The sequence below is a fragment of the Phaeoacremonium minimum genome (genome assembly GCF_000392275.1).
Source record: "Phaeoacremonium minimum UCRPA7 unplaced genomic scaffold PA7_03_scaffold_607, whole genome shotgun sequence".
In the NCBI taxonomy this organism is placed as follows: domain Eukaryota; kingdom Fungi; phylum Ascomycota; class Sordariomycetes; order Togniniales; family Togniniaceae; genus Phaeoacremonium; species Phaeoacremonium minimum.
The window spans coordinates 69,210-85,120 of NW_006921509.1; the positions used below are offsets into that span (position 1 = coordinate 69,210).

The window sequence follows — 15,911 nt, forward strand, 5'->3', positions numbered from 1 at the left end:
GTATCGTGCTCCACTTTTGCAGCCGGCAATCATACAGTAGCGCTCCGTCTTTGACTCCTCCTTGAGGCATCGCCAGTGTTCTGTCGCCCAAGTCCTGTGGCGCCTCGATAATTCCATGCGCAATAGCGCTATGTTCTCCTCTTCAATTCGGTGCAGGAGGCCTGTCCGGCTCCGTAGGAGCTGGTCTCTCACCTGTCGGTACACTTCTTGCCATCAATCTTGATCGTTTTGCCACCACCGACTTTAATTGTGTCATTGTCTCCTCGTTCGGTCTCGTCGTGAATTCGTAGGCCTACGCCCGGGAGAAACGCAACCGTTAGCACATGCAAGCCCTAGCAATAATCACAGAGAGGTGAATCCTGAACTTACGATACAGGTCTTCGCCTTCCTTCTTGCCTTGGACAACGTTGGACTTCAAGAAGGCGGCAACTTCCTGGGCATGCTGGATGGCTGCGGCGGTGGAGGGATCGGATGATGGCAGGGAGGCCTTTTCGCGGAAGCCGCCGCGTATCTGCTGTCGCGCGGCATCGAGGACCCGAGTGTCACCTGTCGCAAGTTCAGTCAGCATGAGAACTGCCTCGGGGTTGGGGATTGAGCGTGTGCACCTTCGAAGGCAATGCGGGCGGCTCGCAGGAGATGCCGGTAGGCAGTCAGTGCAGACATGACGGAGATTCTGATAGTATCAGCAGCCGAGCAACTGAATTGGCAGTGTTCGCCCGAAGCTGGTTGTGTCGGGTTGAAGGCAATGATCACGGGCAATTTTTGGTCTTGATCTCGGCGGCGCAAAATGTCTTTCGGCTGCGGATAGGCATAGTATGACGGTGTATTTCCCATTGGTTCGGGCACTGCCGGTGCTGAGTCTAAGCTTTCCCTGCAGGTGAAGTGGAGCCGTGCTTGACTTACAAATGTAGGTATCTTAACTCATCTCGATTTCACCTCACTCGAGGTTCCTGTTAGATCATGACAAATGATACACGGTACCCAAGCCATGTTTCTGCGGTTCCTTAACTCAGCTTCAATTGGCTTGCTTGGTGTGATCCTGAGCAGTAACGCGGTGACAGCGTTCCAATGATCCGGAGCCTCATCCCAGTTGCAGCTCTTGACTCAATCTGCTCCGCTTGATGTCGGTGGTGTGTAAGAGTTGTGGTTCCTTAGCGACCTCAAGGCCTTGCTTTGCAGCCCTGTAGTCGTCGATTCTTGGCATCATCCAAGCCCCGTCGTCGCCACATGGTTGTGCTTGGCTTAACGACTGTTCACTTCCATGCCGCGTTTATCCAGACAGCCTGGATCATGCGAGCCCCTTGGACGCCGTTCTCACTGTCTACAACTAGATAATATCAGACCTGCTATACCCTTACCGTTATACACGAGACCTGCATCTGCCACTCTTTCGGCCAGCAGACCAACCACTCATCCTAGCAACTGTGAGGAGGCAACTCTACTTGGCTCGCCCCGGCCTCGCCGCGGGTATAGCCCTTGATCTACTATTATTCACAGGATCTGAACTCCCAATACCTACGTGCCTCTCTTCATCGCATTGCTTACCTTATTCAAAGCTGCCTTAAATCAAACCATTAAGTCCCATACTCATCAAATCACTCTGATTTGACCCTTGGTCTGGGTACATGCCAACTCTATGTCCGCCACCGTTCTAGGAGGCGGACCATCCCCTTGCTCTTATTTCCCTTTAGCAGATTAAAATTAAAGAGGTAAGCACTACGGCAGCACGAGAACCGAGTTTAATGTGTCTGTTGCAACAATCACCGTCATACCGACGAAATGCCGAGACAATTGTCAGTAGTTGATGGCCCGTGATATAGAAAGCCAAGCTCCAAAGAGCTTGGCCATTGTCCAATGCCGGCTTTGTTTTTTGGAAGAGTATAAATCCTTTAGAAGTCACAGTCTTCAGTACCGGCTGTTTTGCCCTCGTTTTGTGCTCAAGTTGTGATATCTCCCCTTATCTTGGATACCTGGCTATAGCTCCATCTTTTTGTCATTGTTCCAAAATTCCAGTCACAAAGAAGCCGCGAGACAAATCGCCTGGCATGAAGTCCATCACCGCAATTGGTTTGCTCTCGCTGCTACCGTTGGTCGCCAGCCACGGTGCTGTCACCAGCTACACGATAGGCGGTACGGCCTACCCTGGCTATGATGGATTTGCACCTTCAACGTCACCCAAAACGATCCAAAGACAATGGAGCGACTACAATCCTACAATGACGGTGACAGACTCAAAGATGCGATGCAACGGCGGCACGTCGGCATCCATGACTGCCTCCATCAAGGCAGGGGAGAACATCACGGCCAATTACAAGCAGTGGACACACCAACAAGGGCCCGTGATGGTCTGGATGTTCAAATGTGCTGGCGAGTTTGCCGGCTGTGACGGTTCAGGCAAAGGCTGGTTCAAGATCGATCAGATGGGCATGTGGGGTGGCCAGCTCAACTCCAACAACTGGGGCACTGCTATGGTCTACAAGAACCTCAAGTGGTCGTCCAAGATCCCGTCCAACCTCACACCGGGCAACTACCTGATTCGCCATGAGCTCTTGGCCCTCCACCAGGCCAATACTCCTCAGTTCTACGCCGAGTGTGCACAACTCGCCGTGACTGGGTCTGGTAGCACGCTTCCCAGTGCTGACTACCTGTACTCTATCCCGGGCTATGCACCACAGAGTGATCCGGGTATTACTGTAAGCTCCCCTGAAACATATAAATCTCATGGCTATGTCTCACTTCTACCGCTTCAGGTCGATGTTTATTCAAGCAAGGCCACAACCTACACATGTCCCGGCGGCAACATCTTCCCAGGCTTTACATAAGCGGCGGAGGCTTGGGAATATGCGCTGTATTTCTCAAGTTTCTCGAATTTTTGAAATCACTGGGGCATTTAGTGCGAATTGAAGATTAATACTGGGACCAATACCAGTACAAGTGGCTATATACTCATGATGACTTTTTGCTACATAGACATATGCAAACACTATATTTCTTGATTTTCCTTGAGGTTGTCCAAGCATCTCACAATATGGCGATTATGCGAACTTCGAGTGTACATGATCATTTTTGTGACTTGAAATCGTAGTTGATGGAGTTTGATGATTATTCCTCATGGTACTGTTTTCACTTTGTCGACTCGCCGAGCTGCTAGTGGCTACGGATCTCTAGACCATTGCCTTCGCGGGGGGATTCGCCTTGGCTTGTAACCAAAGCTATACATCAAGCCATGTCATGGGTTCTAAGATAGATATAAACCCATCTTCCCCTAATAGCACGACCAACATGACATCATGCGAAGTGATTCATGCCATCCACCCTATTTATTAGATCTGACCCATAAAATAACTCTGAAAGAAAAAAATACGACAAAGACTTCCAAGCTCTAATCCGCCGCCGCGAGCTCAAGCATTTTGTTGGAGCTTTTCTCCGCGGCTATGTCATCAATGACTTGAGACTATACCATGTATCATCGCTCTGCAACCAGACACCGTGTCCAATCCATAACAACCTTCCGGATATGCAAGTTGAAACTTGATACCATCGACTGTTGCCTAATATCGAAAGCTAGCTTGGACACTCAGGCTGTCTGCCAGAAGCCTAACTTGCGTGTCCCAGCCGCTTCATAGGATCTTATTCACCGCCTCGTCGGGACTTAGCTTCAAGTCTGACCTGATCATAGCGGCATGAACCGTGATAACGATAGATTCGTGCATATTTCGTGATGTCAGTGACTCATCATCTATCAAGGGATTTTGTGCATATATTGAAGAAGTTGTAAGGTGTCCTGAATAGCGCTGTAAGTAGTCGGTATTGCTAAGCAGCCAGCCCCACTTGAAGGCTCAACTCTCGAAGACTTTGGCCACATATCCCTGCAACTCAGATCCTCCAAAACACAACCTCGCCGAGGTATGGCATGCCTAAGAAGCCGCGATAAGGGATGGCATACTAGCCACGGCTTTAGAGCATGAAGTGCTCAACCCGTTTTGCAGCGCTGTATCGCCTGTCATTTGGTCCGACAGGAATATAAGAGTCTTCGACAACCCACAGCAACAGAGTCCGAAGAAGACTCAGGCAACTCGCTCGGATCCGAGTTGAAGAGAAAAGCAACAGATCTACCTCAACGCGTTTAGAGTTCTTCCTACCTTATATTATTAGAATTGTCAACGCTTCACTGCCCATTCACTATGCCCCAATACCAGCTCAGGGCCTGCACGGTCGAAGACGCCCATGCGCTGGCACGGAACAATATGTCGGCCTTCTGGACCGACGAGAACTGGGTTCTGATCTGGAAAAGCCACAGGACTTTAGAACAGGTCATTGACATATCGTCAAAAAGACAGGCTCGAAACCTGCTTCGCGACCGGGTGATCCTTCGCCACCAGGCAGCTGTGGACACTGAAACTGGGAAGATTGTCGGCTACGCTCGATGGAAACTCCCGCCTGGATATGTAACAGTTCAGGGAACGAATGAACCGCAATGGCCAGAAGCACAAGTACCAGACGTCAGCGAAGCCGAGAGGGAGGAATTCAGCAAGCTCGCTGAGTCGGCAGACTGGTGTCCCAGTAGTCATATGGATGCACTTGACGAACCTGTTACCAAGATCAAGAGGGAGCTGCTGGCCAAGAAAGACTATATCGGTAAGTTGTGAAAGTCCTTCGGATACTGCCTGAAGACAGGGCGGCAAGCATAGCTGGAGTCATGCGTGAATACTGCCAATGACTTGATGCTGACCGTAGCTACCGTGCACCAGTCCTGGATTATCTCGCCGTTCACCCGGACAATAAGGGCAAAGGTATTGGAACGATGCTTGTTCAGAGCGGGCTGAGACAGGCTGAAAAGATGGGAATCGACGTCTTCGTGCTTGCTTTTCCGCAGGGCAAGCCCGTGTACAACAAACTTGGGTTCAAGATGCTGGACCAGCTCGAGCAAGATGACACTCCATATGGCGGCCAGGGACTATACGGGACATACTTCATGGAGTACGAAGTGAATAGAGGAGACTAAGGCTCGGAGGCTCACGCCCAATTACAACGAGCCTTCAATATAGTTGACGCTGGCTGCATTCTACAGGCAGCATATTGTGACTGGAGCACGGGACTAATATAATTCACATTAATCTGGACTTGCAAAGTAACAAGGACTTATTAGTATTTTCCTGCTATGCTTATACGCTGATGAGGCCGAGCACTTATGTAATGTCGCACAATAGCTGATCTAACCTGATGGAACATTACCCCTTGGCCGATTCAACTCATAAAGTCTCATAGACCGACCGTAGAATACAGGCCATCATACACGTCTCCAAGCCAGCCCTGCATCAGGCCACCTCTCGCGACGACGCCCAGTCCACCGGCAGCCCAGACCACGGTGGCGGCGGTTGCGGCACCGTGGATGCCCAGCCACATCCGCCTCCTCCTTTTCCTGATCTTCTTGTCGACAGCCGAGTTCCCCGTTGCGTGCCCACTCTTGAGGTCCACCTTCCAACCGGCACGCTGCGCAAGGCCAAGCCACTTGGCCCAGCCCCATATCATATGGCCGCAGCTAAGGGACAGAAGCCCAGTGTAGGCCAGCCACGACACGGCTGAGTGCCTGGCGAAACCATGTGAAACATAGGCCAGGCCGATATTGGCGCTGTCCCCTTCGACAGCTAGTGGAAGGCCGCGGTTCATGAAGATGTGGGCGCCGAGGAACAGGGCCAGTCCGTACCCAGACGCAGATATGTAGCTGAGATGCGGCCATATTCTCAGTCCGGACCGAGGTGAGCTTGTCCCTGAGGAGCCGGCATGGGACGCATGTGTCTTTGAGTGATGTAAGGGCAAGACCCCTGGAGTTGCGCCGCCATAACGACGGAGGTTCTGAGACCGCCTGATCAGGCGCAAAGCAACGCCCGAAGCGACATGTGCGATGATGGGGAGGCCCACGAGCAACGGCTCGGTCAGAGAGGTCTGGTATATCTCACGGGCGAGTAGGAGGTAGGACTCGGAGGCGGGGACCGAGCGGGTGAAGAGCGGTATCAAGGAGGTGTTGGCGAGATGGATGGTTGTGAATATGGACAGAGAATACGTCGAGTACTTCTGGATACGGCTCACTGCGACAGCACAATAGACCATGTTAGCGAAGCAATTCTAACCAGCCAGTCGTGAGCATGCACGGAAATGGACGTACAATAGTACACAGCTCCGTGGCCGCTTCCGCTGAGGCCCAGCGAGGCAGTACTGGTGGCCTTGACGGTGGGCGCACGCTGGTCCTCGGCTGCGTCTTCGGGGAGAGGAGGAAGGTCCTTATCGGTGGCCGGCGGCGTTTCTATGGGCTCTGGTTCCAACTGCAAGAGCGATATGAATGTCTCCTGGGAAGCCTTGGGGCTGAGGGAGCTGGATCCGGCGTCCATTGCCCCTGTCCATGTAACTCTTTCGCCAATCGCGCCCAGGGAGGGAGTTGAAACGCTCGATCGATGACCCTGTGCGTCGGTCGGCGATGCGTCCAGCGATGCAATTGAGAATGCTCCTTACGTAGGTGAAGCCAGGCAGGGCGTTGTCGTCCAGGGATATCGGCAGTGGTGCGTTTAGAGACTAGGTACTGAGGAAGTGAAGCGATTCACTCCAACCAGCTCTCAAGGTGTTAAGGGAGCTTTCAAGGTTAGGCCAGAAGCTTCCGGGGCCGGGGGTCTGGGACAGTCTCAACGCAATGCGGTGGGGATTAGCCTTGTTTTACACCCCACTTCTAGGGGTCCCGCCTGAAGCGTGGAGGTCAGCATTTTCAAGTGCATGCTATTCGTCCACCGTATTGGAGCTCAGGCATGCTACGCACCCACCAAAGCCTAAAGGTGCATCATCAACTTCGTGCCTCCGGATCCACATCTCCCATACACTACCGGTACCATATCTACCGAACTTTGTAGGCCTCGTCACTACGCACAAGACAAGACAATACAAGACAAGACAAATCACTTTCCCAGGCGAGCCAGTGCATTAGATAGAAACATGCCCCCAGTAAGTCATTCCCCGCGTTCAGGCTCCTGTCTGGCCACAGCCTAACCGCCATCCTTGCTGCAGCGACACCAGACCCTTCCACCGGCGCAGACGTCCTCGGCGCGCGAGGCGCTGCAGTCCTTCTACTGCCAGCTGTGTCAGAAGGGCTACTCGCGCATGAATGACTACGAAGCCCACCTCAGCTCCTACGACCACAGCCACAAGCAGCGCCTCAAGGACATGAAGGCCATGGTCCGCGACCCCAACGCCGCCGCCCGCGCCCGCAAGGCAGAGGCCAAGGCCGACGGCGTCATCAGCATCAAGATTGGGGAAGGCGGCCCGGGCGCAGGCGGTGCTGCCCCCGGCGGCGGCGCGGGGTTCAAGAAGGGCGGCTTCAAGAAGTCGGGCTTCAAGTCTGCGTTTGTGGCTGTTGATGGGGATGACGCCGAAGTTGTCGCTCCAGGACCCGAGAAGAAGGAAGCTCGGATCAGAGACGAACTACGGGACAAGGAAACACCAGTGGTGCATAGCAGCCTGGTCGAGAGCGATACTGAGGATGAAGGCTACGAGGTATACGATCCGAGATACCCAACTGATTGAGCGGTACTTTGCAACGATTCTCGACATCTGCCGCCACCCCGGACATCGACAAGGCTGGCTCTTCAAGGGGCATCAATGCCTCCTACTACGGTGGCGCTGCGAAGCGACAGTCATTACACGGGACTTCACATTCATGCTCATGCTTGGACAACACAGCCTTGCGCCGTTGAAATTAGGGCCGAGAGGCCTTCGATTTATACCCCACTCGTCCATACAGTGGGATTAAACTGCGACAGGTCTTCTTCCAGCAGATTGACCATGTACCGATTACCTGAGAACCAATCACCCAATTGCGCCGTCTGGTTGACCGCGGCTGCCGGCGGCACAGCCGCGTCAATACCCGCAGTTTGGCCGTTCTCATCCACCGGCATGAAGCCAAGGGCGCTGAGATAGACATCAAACTCATTTCCGATCGGCGCCATATCTTGGTCCTGCTGCCCCTTCGCTTCTACATATAAAAGCGCAACGTTGTAAAGGACCTGGAAGAGTCGATGAAGCTTTTCGACACCCTCCGAGACCTCACATGTGGGTTGTAATGAGGCTATGAACTCTTTGAGGCGGTGGAGGTCATCGACATTGTTGGATGTTTCAATTATGTGGCAGAAGATTACAATAAAGGGGACAAACGGAGCATACAGAATGGTCCTAGAGGCGGCAGTGTTAGATTTCTTGTCCACAGGGAGGGGAGGAAGGGCTGTCCAGGGTGGATACTCACCAGTGAATGTAGGAGGCGGCGACCCATGAGTTCGTGCCCATCAGTCTCATACAGTCCTGGTGCGTTTGCATGGCCGCCCGCGCCGTGCCGATACATTCGGGACTGAAAGTCCCCGGGAAGCCTCCCACCGAGGGGATCGCCCGATAGACCAGAGTTAACGAGGAAAGGAAAGACACTTCATCCGATTTCATGACCATCTCGGTCACTGTGGCCTTTGAAGTGTCCAGATTAGCGGACGCCTCGGTCCGTATTATTGCAGCTTCGTTAGCAATCCTCTTCAACTCTTCTGCCAGTACCTGTGCGGACTCTATACGTTCATTGACAGGCCGTGATAATGATCCCGGGCTGTAAAGCTGTGCATATATCCGACCCTGGATCTCTGCATGGCCAATCCAGAGTTGAAGGATTTGCTTCCAGAAGTCAGGCGCATTGACTTTGCCGATCTTTCGAGGTAGTGTTATATCGAAGTCCTGGATGATAGGAGCCCTTCCTAATCGCAGTGCCAAGCCTCGATCGAGCATGTAGGTGAACCAGAATAGAATGGCCTTCTTGTCATTCACGCCCATCTCTCCGCTCGCATTGTTGGTTGCCATCGGGATGGCTCGGTGATACCCTAGGGCTTGACACAATTGAGCGGCAGTCGTATTTAATTGCCAAGCCAATGATGGCCGCGAGACCTCTATTGCGTATGATGCCTGTTGTAAAGTCAATTACAGAACGCAACGAATGAAACCGAGGCAAAGAGGGAAAGTGAAGGGACATACTCCAAGTAGCAGCGCCTCAATATTCTCCATGCTTGCAGCCATGAAAAGATTGAGATTCGCAAGACCCGTCTCCACATTGTCCCGACACAGCTCGTAGTAGTTTGTGTACTCGTGGACGGCGGCATCGCTTTCCGCGAGGACTGCTTTCTCCTGGAACAAGTAGTATAGGCCGGCATTGACGATGATGAAAGTGGCCTGCGAGAAATCTTCTAACGCAAAATAGACCTGTCGACATGCCTCTGCAAAGTTCTCTACTGCCATGAAACAGCATACAGATATGAGGGTAAACGTGCCTGGTGGTGTTTCTGCGTGACAGTGAGTATAATTGTCATGTGTGAATTCTCAAGCTAAGCCGGAGAGGATCTAATGTCATGTATATACCTTTGATCTCTCGTAGCACCGGGATGACGGCTTGTAGAGGAGGCATGGGCAGCTCCCGGAAGTTGCCCTTTGGCAGAGGCTTCTGGTTTGCAAAGCGGACCTCGTGAGATATCGAGGCCTTGTTCTGCATGCCTACAATTTGCTGAAGTGAGTTTAATGCTGCTTGCATGTTGGGACTTAGATCACGCAGCGAGGTACGCTCGACGGCGTGCTCAAGAAACTCGCTTGCAAAGACGGTGTGAGCAGTGAGAGAAGAGTTTCCCTCAAAGGCCGAGTCGAGCTCGTCTCGGTCATACGCCGTGCTTGAGGTGTCCCCGGCTACTGATGGCGTCAACCCAGCTGCGGCGGGAGGCTCATGGAGAGGGAGATCAGAGCCCCTCTGGATGCCAGTGGTGCTGAGATTTCGAAGAAGCTGCTCGATGCCGCCGAGTCGCTCTTCGATCTGGTCAATCTTCCTTTCACTATCGTCAACGTACAAGTTAGAATTGGATGATCTTCAAAGCCCAGATGAGCAGGACGATCACACTCGATCGACATGACATACTATTGAGTGGAGATGAGAACCCTCTGCCGGGCCTCCTTCGGCTTCTGGCCGGCGCCCGTGGAACTACACAGACGTTGCGCGATCCGGCAATTGGAGCATGGTGACTCTTTGTCGCAGCGAATCTGGCCCGTCTTGATTAGCGCTCCGGGCCCCGATGCGTCCGGGCCGACCGGGCCAGGATTAGGAAAAGAAAGAACGGGGACGTAGTCATGGAGTTAGACATGTCTGGACTTACTTTACGGATACGGCATTGGTCACACTATAGCCAGTTCAATCTCAATGTCAGACTTCAGCTCATTCCAAGTGCTGCAGGTGAGAAATGCGGGAGGGAGGGATCATGCGTACCGCCCGGATGACGCCGTTGTTCAGGGCGTCTCCAGCATCACTGCTCCTGTGAGAGTCCCTGTCTCGGTCTCTGTCCCTGTCTGCTGGCATGTCTTGGTCTTGAGTGGCTGGCTGAACTAAGAGAAGAGGGCTGAGATGGCCAAGATGACCCGCGGATGACCCGAAGCGACCGAGCTGTCTCTTCGTCTGTCTGGTGGACTGGATTGGATGTGGTGTCTGATGGATAGACAAATAGACAGAATGGGCGGATGCAAGGCAGAGATAATCTGGGGAAAGCGGAGTACTGTACAGCACAGTCCGTATCGGTTACCCAATGCCCTGGACGAGGTCGTGTAAGTCCTCCTAGGTGTGCTTGCTCCTTTGCCGTTGACTAACACACGCACTCTGTACGGTAGATGTCCTGGGCGATTCCGTTCGGCATCCGCGGAGGCCGTTTTTGCAAGCGTTTCCTCAACTTGTGCTCAGCAATTTCCTGACCAATCTATGGTGGGGGCCTCTTATTGCTTGCCCGATTAGGGAGCAATCACTCCTGCAGAGAACGACAGGGAGTAGTACTGCTTTCGACGGACCGAGTTATCTTGGATGTCGTTGGATACCTAGGTATCTTGCTTGGATGAGGTAGGTTTAAGTTAACGTTATCGAGCGTCTCTCAGCCTTATCCGCCTGGAGGGTCCCGCTCGCCGGCTGTCCTGCAGGTGGAAAGCTTCTGGCTCCACAGGTGGCGCCCGCCCCACCTTAGGACCACTGGAGCGTGTTCCACTAACAATTTACCTATCAAGTGTCTTGACTGTAGCTTCAATTGTTCTATGGTAGCGTAATCGCATCTCGAAGCCGAGTTCTTGATTTGACTGTCTAGCGACGCCTCATCCCCAAGAATTTCTCCCTTGGACAGACAAGGGTTGGTTCAGAAGCTGGACACATATAGTCTCCTGATGCCTCAATCTTTCTGGGCATAGTCCCCCGAAACTTGCTGCGACCGCATCACGATGCGCTCCGTAAAGCGCCGCAGTCCCGGCGACTCGGACCCCAGCGTTGCTGCAACATCTTCAGCCGCCGCTCCCCCAGCCAAGAGGCTGCGTACTCGAGGTCCTGCGTCCCACAGCTCGTCGACACACTCATCCGTCGGTCGTCGCTCAATATCGCGGCGGACGGGACAAGACCTCCTCTCACCGCTTTCCGACGAGCTCCTTGTTCGAATTCTCGCCTTCCTACCGCTCCAACATCTTCTTGCCGTCGCCCCCGTTTCCAGCCGGTTTCACCGTCTATCCGAAGACTCGCAGCTATGGAAAGCTCTATACTACGCACGTTTCGTGCTGCCACGCGCTATGCGCATCCCCGGATTCCGCGACAGCTACGGCGGCAGCGGTGGCCAACAGAGTGATAGGAGTCATAAGCTTCATTACATGGGGAGACGGACCCTGTGGGCGGATGGAAGGAGGGGCGGGTTGGTCCATGAGAGAAAGTCGACACCTGCCGACGAAGCGAGCGACGAAGCGAGGCTCAACCCGACTAGAGACCCGAGACACGAAAGAGTCGATTGGAAGAAGCAGTACAAGCTGAGACACAATTGGGCTCGTGGCAAGTGCGCCGTGGAAGAGCTCAAGCTTTCCTTGGACGATAACCTCGTTGAGCGTAACGGGGGGGTTAAGCTGTTGGTAAAGGTGATCGAGGGCCTAGCTGTCACCGTTGACAGGCTGGGAGGCTTGCGAGCGTGGGATCTCAAGACCAGAGCTCTCGTGGCGCAGAGGAATATCCACGCTGGGGGTGACGCCGTTTCACCGAGCTGCATAGCTATTGATGACCAGCACTTGGGGTGCAATGCTGTAGACATTGCTGTCGGCTTTGTTGATGGGAGTTTTGGTGTTTGGAGGCTAAACACGTCAAAAAAGCACATTTGGCTACGGTACCGTCACGAAAAGAGCAGCAACGGACAACTACTTGCCATGGCATACTCGAGTCCCTTTCTGCTGACAGCTACAGAAGCGGTTCTCATATCTCTCTACACCTTCGATGTGGAAGGCATACGTATGGCTGATCAGAATCTTCGAAGTGAGACCGTTTCAGAAGACGATACAGATGGTACTTTGACAAGCGGTTCAAGAGATGGCTGGGATGAAGATTTACCTTTGAGCAGTACAAAATCTGAAAAGGAAAGTGCATCTTCAGCCCTTGCGAGTCCCTATCTTCTTACATCTCTCAAATCGCATACCTCTAAACCTCCGTTGGCTTTGTCGATTAGAAGAACGGCAAACACGACGATAGCATCTATTGCATACACGTTCGAAACTCGCCAGGGTTATTCCATAGGTATACAGGACTTGCATATCCGACCTCCTGCTGCCGGGTCCGCAGCGGCCCCTGAGATCATGGCAACTAGGCTCGCTTACACTTTACCCGTGAGCACCGGACCATCCTCTCAAGTACCGATTACGCCTCCCCGAACACCGTTTCGGTCGCAGATGATAGATGCGGAAGTCACCGGGTCATCAAGCGCGGGTCCTGACTTCCAACACGATGCAGGACCTACATCTTTGTGTTATACACATCCATATGTGCTTGCCACCCTACCGGACAATACCTTGATACTACACATGTGCACTTCTAATGCCTCCTCTCTCTCGCTTTCGCCGGGCATCAGGCTTTGGGGGCATACATCTGGCATAAGTGATGCTGAGATCACATCAAGGGGCAGGGCGGTCAGTGTCAGTACCAAGGGCGAAGAGATGCGGGTCTGGGAGCTGGAAGGGCGATCTTCGGCTGTTCAGAGCCGGAGTGTCGAGATCAAACCTGAAGCTCCTGGGGCAGCTTCAGGAGCTGAAACTACACTCGGTGCGGTGCCTCGTGTAAATGATTGGGAAGAACGACGAAATTGGGTGGGGTTCGATGACGAGATGGTCATCGTTCTTAAAGAATCCGAGGCTGGTGGTAACAGCTTAATGGTGTACGATTTCACATGATGCTTAATACCTATGGTCAGGTTCAAAGCTTCTATCTATCGCCGCGATCATGTCTTTGGCATCACACTTGAGCAATACATCGAGCAGGTCAAATCATGAAATCGACACTTTTGACGAGCTCCGTGTTGGATCAACATGCATCTGCATATGACTCTCCAGAAGTTCAGGTATATTTGAGATCTGGCTAGTTCTTGGACCCCGGGGCAAGACCATTATACTTCTCAGCATGACTGAGCTCAACGTGGAGCGCTTGGCCTGTGGACTATTCATATGAAGGAAGCCGCGTGGTTCTAAATATACTCAACATAGGATTGCCGTTCAACTACAAGGCTTTACGGGGTATTCATTCGAGGGAGGACATTTGTTCTGCATCCCAACCTCATTATAGCATTGGCTGCGATCCTGACCCCTTTGATTGAGCCCAGTTATTCGCTACTGGCTGGTCAATAGGCCGCGTGGAGGGCTGCTGTTCTACAGCAGATTTTGAGAATGCGCAGAGAACAGGAGAAACAAGGACCTACGACAACGAGCGCAAAGGATGCGCAGCATGGATGCGGGTTCCCGTGAAGTGATGCGACGCCTCGGGAGGATGCGGCCCCCCTTGGGATCGGTTCCAAATTTGGCAGCCAGCTGGACATGTGTGCTGCCCGAGGAGGGATAGTTTAGGCGAGCAGCCAGAGCGGGAAGAGAACAGGAGAGCGACGCCACGCAAGATGCGCGTACGACTAATCAACCTACTGTAGATAGGTAATCCAGATGCCAGATACCAGATGCCCTGCATGGATGCGCAAGCCACCATCCAGCCATGGCCGAAATGGATCGTCCGTCCCTGCTAAATCGTTGAAGCGAGAGAGCCGCCCGCTCTCGGACTTTTTGTGATCTCTCAAACCAGGTATTGAAGCTTCTCATACAAGGGCCTCCTACTGCTAAGTCTGCCAGCACAACCTCCTTGCATAACTTTCTCCCTGCTTGCTTAACATTAGAGTCTGTACCGCCTGCTCTGGTGACCCGTGCGGAAGAGTGTTCAATGGTCCAATTGTCGACAGTTCCTTAGCGCTGGCATGTGGAGGTATCAATCTTGATTTGGCTGCCCTGGGCTACATTGGTCGAGACGGCGCTTCCATTATCGTGTTGGGAGTGATACCCATACCTACTGTTGGGATAAGGTAACCCCTCCTTCAATTGATTGTCCGGTCTTGATGGAGGGGTAATGTATCCATCTTTTCAGAGAGGTAGCCCACCTCGAAGGAGGGGTGATAACGGGCAGATAAGCCAGCCCGCTCATACGAGACGAGACGACACCACGCCCGACGCTCGTAGAAACTCATTGACACCAGGACGACCATCCGTATCCCACAAAGGTGCACACAACTTGGGCATCATGAAGGAGGGGTAACTCAAGACACCATCGGCCGGGTCCATCAGGACCCCATCATGGCCCGCTTCGGGCATTGAGCTGGTGGGTATCTGCGTAGGGCGCAAGGCAGTGTGTTATGCATCACAGATACAGATACAGATATGTACATGCAGACATACAGACATGGATGGATGGATAGACACGGGTAGAGGTGGTTCATTTATCGTCGAGCCGTTAGCAGTAGAAAGAGGATAGACATTTGAGAAACTTGCTTGCCAGAAGAGACATCGCATTGCATCCTGAGCATGTGAGAGAGACAGGGAAGCTTATGGGGGACGATAACAGAGCACGACCACCTGGACACCCCCAATAGCCATCTTATCTTTATCCTCATCCCCATCTTGTCTCAGCACAGGCATCACGAGAGCGTGAGGCATGATGCTTGCTGAGAACGTCATCTGCGCCGTTCGAGGTCCACCTGCACATGGGAGAAGGACGCCCCCCACGACGATGTGCGTGCCACGCTAGGGCGGTGATGGTTCACGAGGCATCGCCGTTGGCGGAAGTGTTACAACAGCAAACATCAAGTGAGGTGGGCATGAGAGACACTTGTAGGCGAGCCCCCATCCCATCCACTTCCAGTGTGTGCTGTGTATACATACTCTCCGTTGTCTCCGAGCTTACGCCGTCCACTGCTGCCACCAGAGGTGTCATGTGCATGGATGTTGGCACAGTGTAGACAGTCTGATATCCTCACCCGACCTTATTCTCACCAGTATCGAGACTACCAGGTAGATGTGCACTTGCTTAGAGTATGTGAGATGCCTACTACAGTACAATTATCGCATGTAAGGGTGGGTGGTGCTGTGTTGGTGGAGTGGAAAGGGGGTGCGGCGGGACGCTTCCTCCCATCTCATGCCCACCCACCCATCATCCACCCACTCCCGCCAACTCTAGCGCTCCTTGCGTGACCATTGGGTGCTGGATAAGCCAACATTCTAGCGTGGTGTGTGAACTCTAGCCCCAATTGCGCATTCGTCGTTGATGATGAGAATAAATGCCTTTGTGCTTGTCATGATTTGAGGTTTTCCAAGGGCTGAGCTGGCTGAATTGACTTTGGGCGGACGGCGCCTGGCCGTCAGACTCACTGCCTGCGGCTGATCCCTGCGTCGCTTTCGCGGGTCCGAATTGATGCCCCAATGGATTACGACAAAGGAGCCGTACTGAACTGTCTAGGCGAGGATAGCTCAGGGCAGCTTCTCGGAATTGGTCAATCAGG

General features: G+C 53.0%; 6 protein-coding genes across 6 annotated transcripts; 3 read left to right on the top strand and 3 right to left on the bottom strand.

Annotated features, from left to right (window-relative positions):
- Positions 1-188: 188 nt before the first annotated feature.
- On the bottom strand, positions 189-663 carry UCRPA7_8733 (zinc maintenance protein; the record flags this gene model as incomplete). The annotated part of the gene is made up of 3 exons (XM_007921244.1): positions 189-292; positions 370-546; positions 606-663. The coding sequence occupies 3 exons, from the start codon at positions 661-663 to the stop codon at positions 189-191; spliced, it is 339 nt and encodes a 112-aa protein (XP_007919435.1).
- Positions 664-2,045: 1,382 nt separating this feature from the next.
- UCRPA7_8734 (putative glycoside hydrolase family 61 protein) lies at positions 2,046-2,822 on the top strand (the record flags this gene model as incomplete). Its single annotated transcript, XM_007921245.1, has 1 exon — positions 2,046-2,822. The coding sequence occupies one exon, from the start codon at positions 2,046-2,048 to the stop codon at positions 2,820-2,822; it is 777 nt and encodes a 258-aa protein (XP_007919436.1).
- A 1,749-nt stretch (positions 2,823-4,571) lies between these two features.
- UCRPA7_8735 (putative gcn5-related n-acetyltransferase protein) lies at positions 4,572-5,005 on the top strand (the record flags this gene model as incomplete). Its single annotated transcript, XM_007921246.1, has 2 exons — positions 4,572-4,638; positions 4,752-5,005. 2 exons carry the CDS (start codon positions 4,572-4,574, stop codon positions 5,003-5,005), a joined length of 321 nt encoding a protein of 106 aa, XP_007919437.1.
- A 257-nt stretch (positions 5,006-5,262) lies between these two features.
- On the bottom strand, positions 5,263-6,389 carry UCRPA7_8736 (putative -dimethylguanosine trna methyltransferase protein; the record flags this gene model as incomplete). Its single annotated transcript, XM_007921247.1, has 2 exons — positions 5,263-6,089; positions 6,167-6,389. The coding sequence occupies 2 exons, from the start codon at positions 6,387-6,389 to the stop codon at positions 5,263-5,265; spliced, it is 1,050 nt and encodes a 349-aa protein (XP_007919438.1).
- A 592-nt stretch (positions 6,390-6,981) lies between these two features.
- UCRPA7_8737 (putative c2h2 type zinc finger containing protein) lies at positions 6,982-7,569 on the top strand (the record flags this gene model as incomplete). Its single annotated transcript, XM_007921248.1, has 2 exons — positions 6,982-6,990; positions 7,054-7,569. The coding sequence occupies 2 exons, from the start codon at positions 6,982-6,984 to the stop codon at positions 7,567-7,569; spliced, it is 525 nt and encodes a 174-aa protein (XP_007919439.1).
- A 194-nt stretch (positions 7,570-7,763) lies between these two features.
- Positions 7,764-10,072, bottom strand: UCRPA7_8738 (putative fungal specific transcription factor domain protein; the record flags this gene model as incomplete). The annotated part of the gene is made up of 5 exons (XM_007921249.1): positions 7,764-8,214; positions 8,285-8,979; positions 9,049-9,257; positions 9,430-9,884; positions 10,047-10,072. The coding sequence occupies 5 exons, from the start codon at positions 10,070-10,072 to the stop codon at positions 7,764-7,766; spliced, it is 1,836 nt and encodes a 611-aa protein (XP_007919440.1).
- Positions 10,073-15,911: the final 5,839 nt, after the last annotated feature.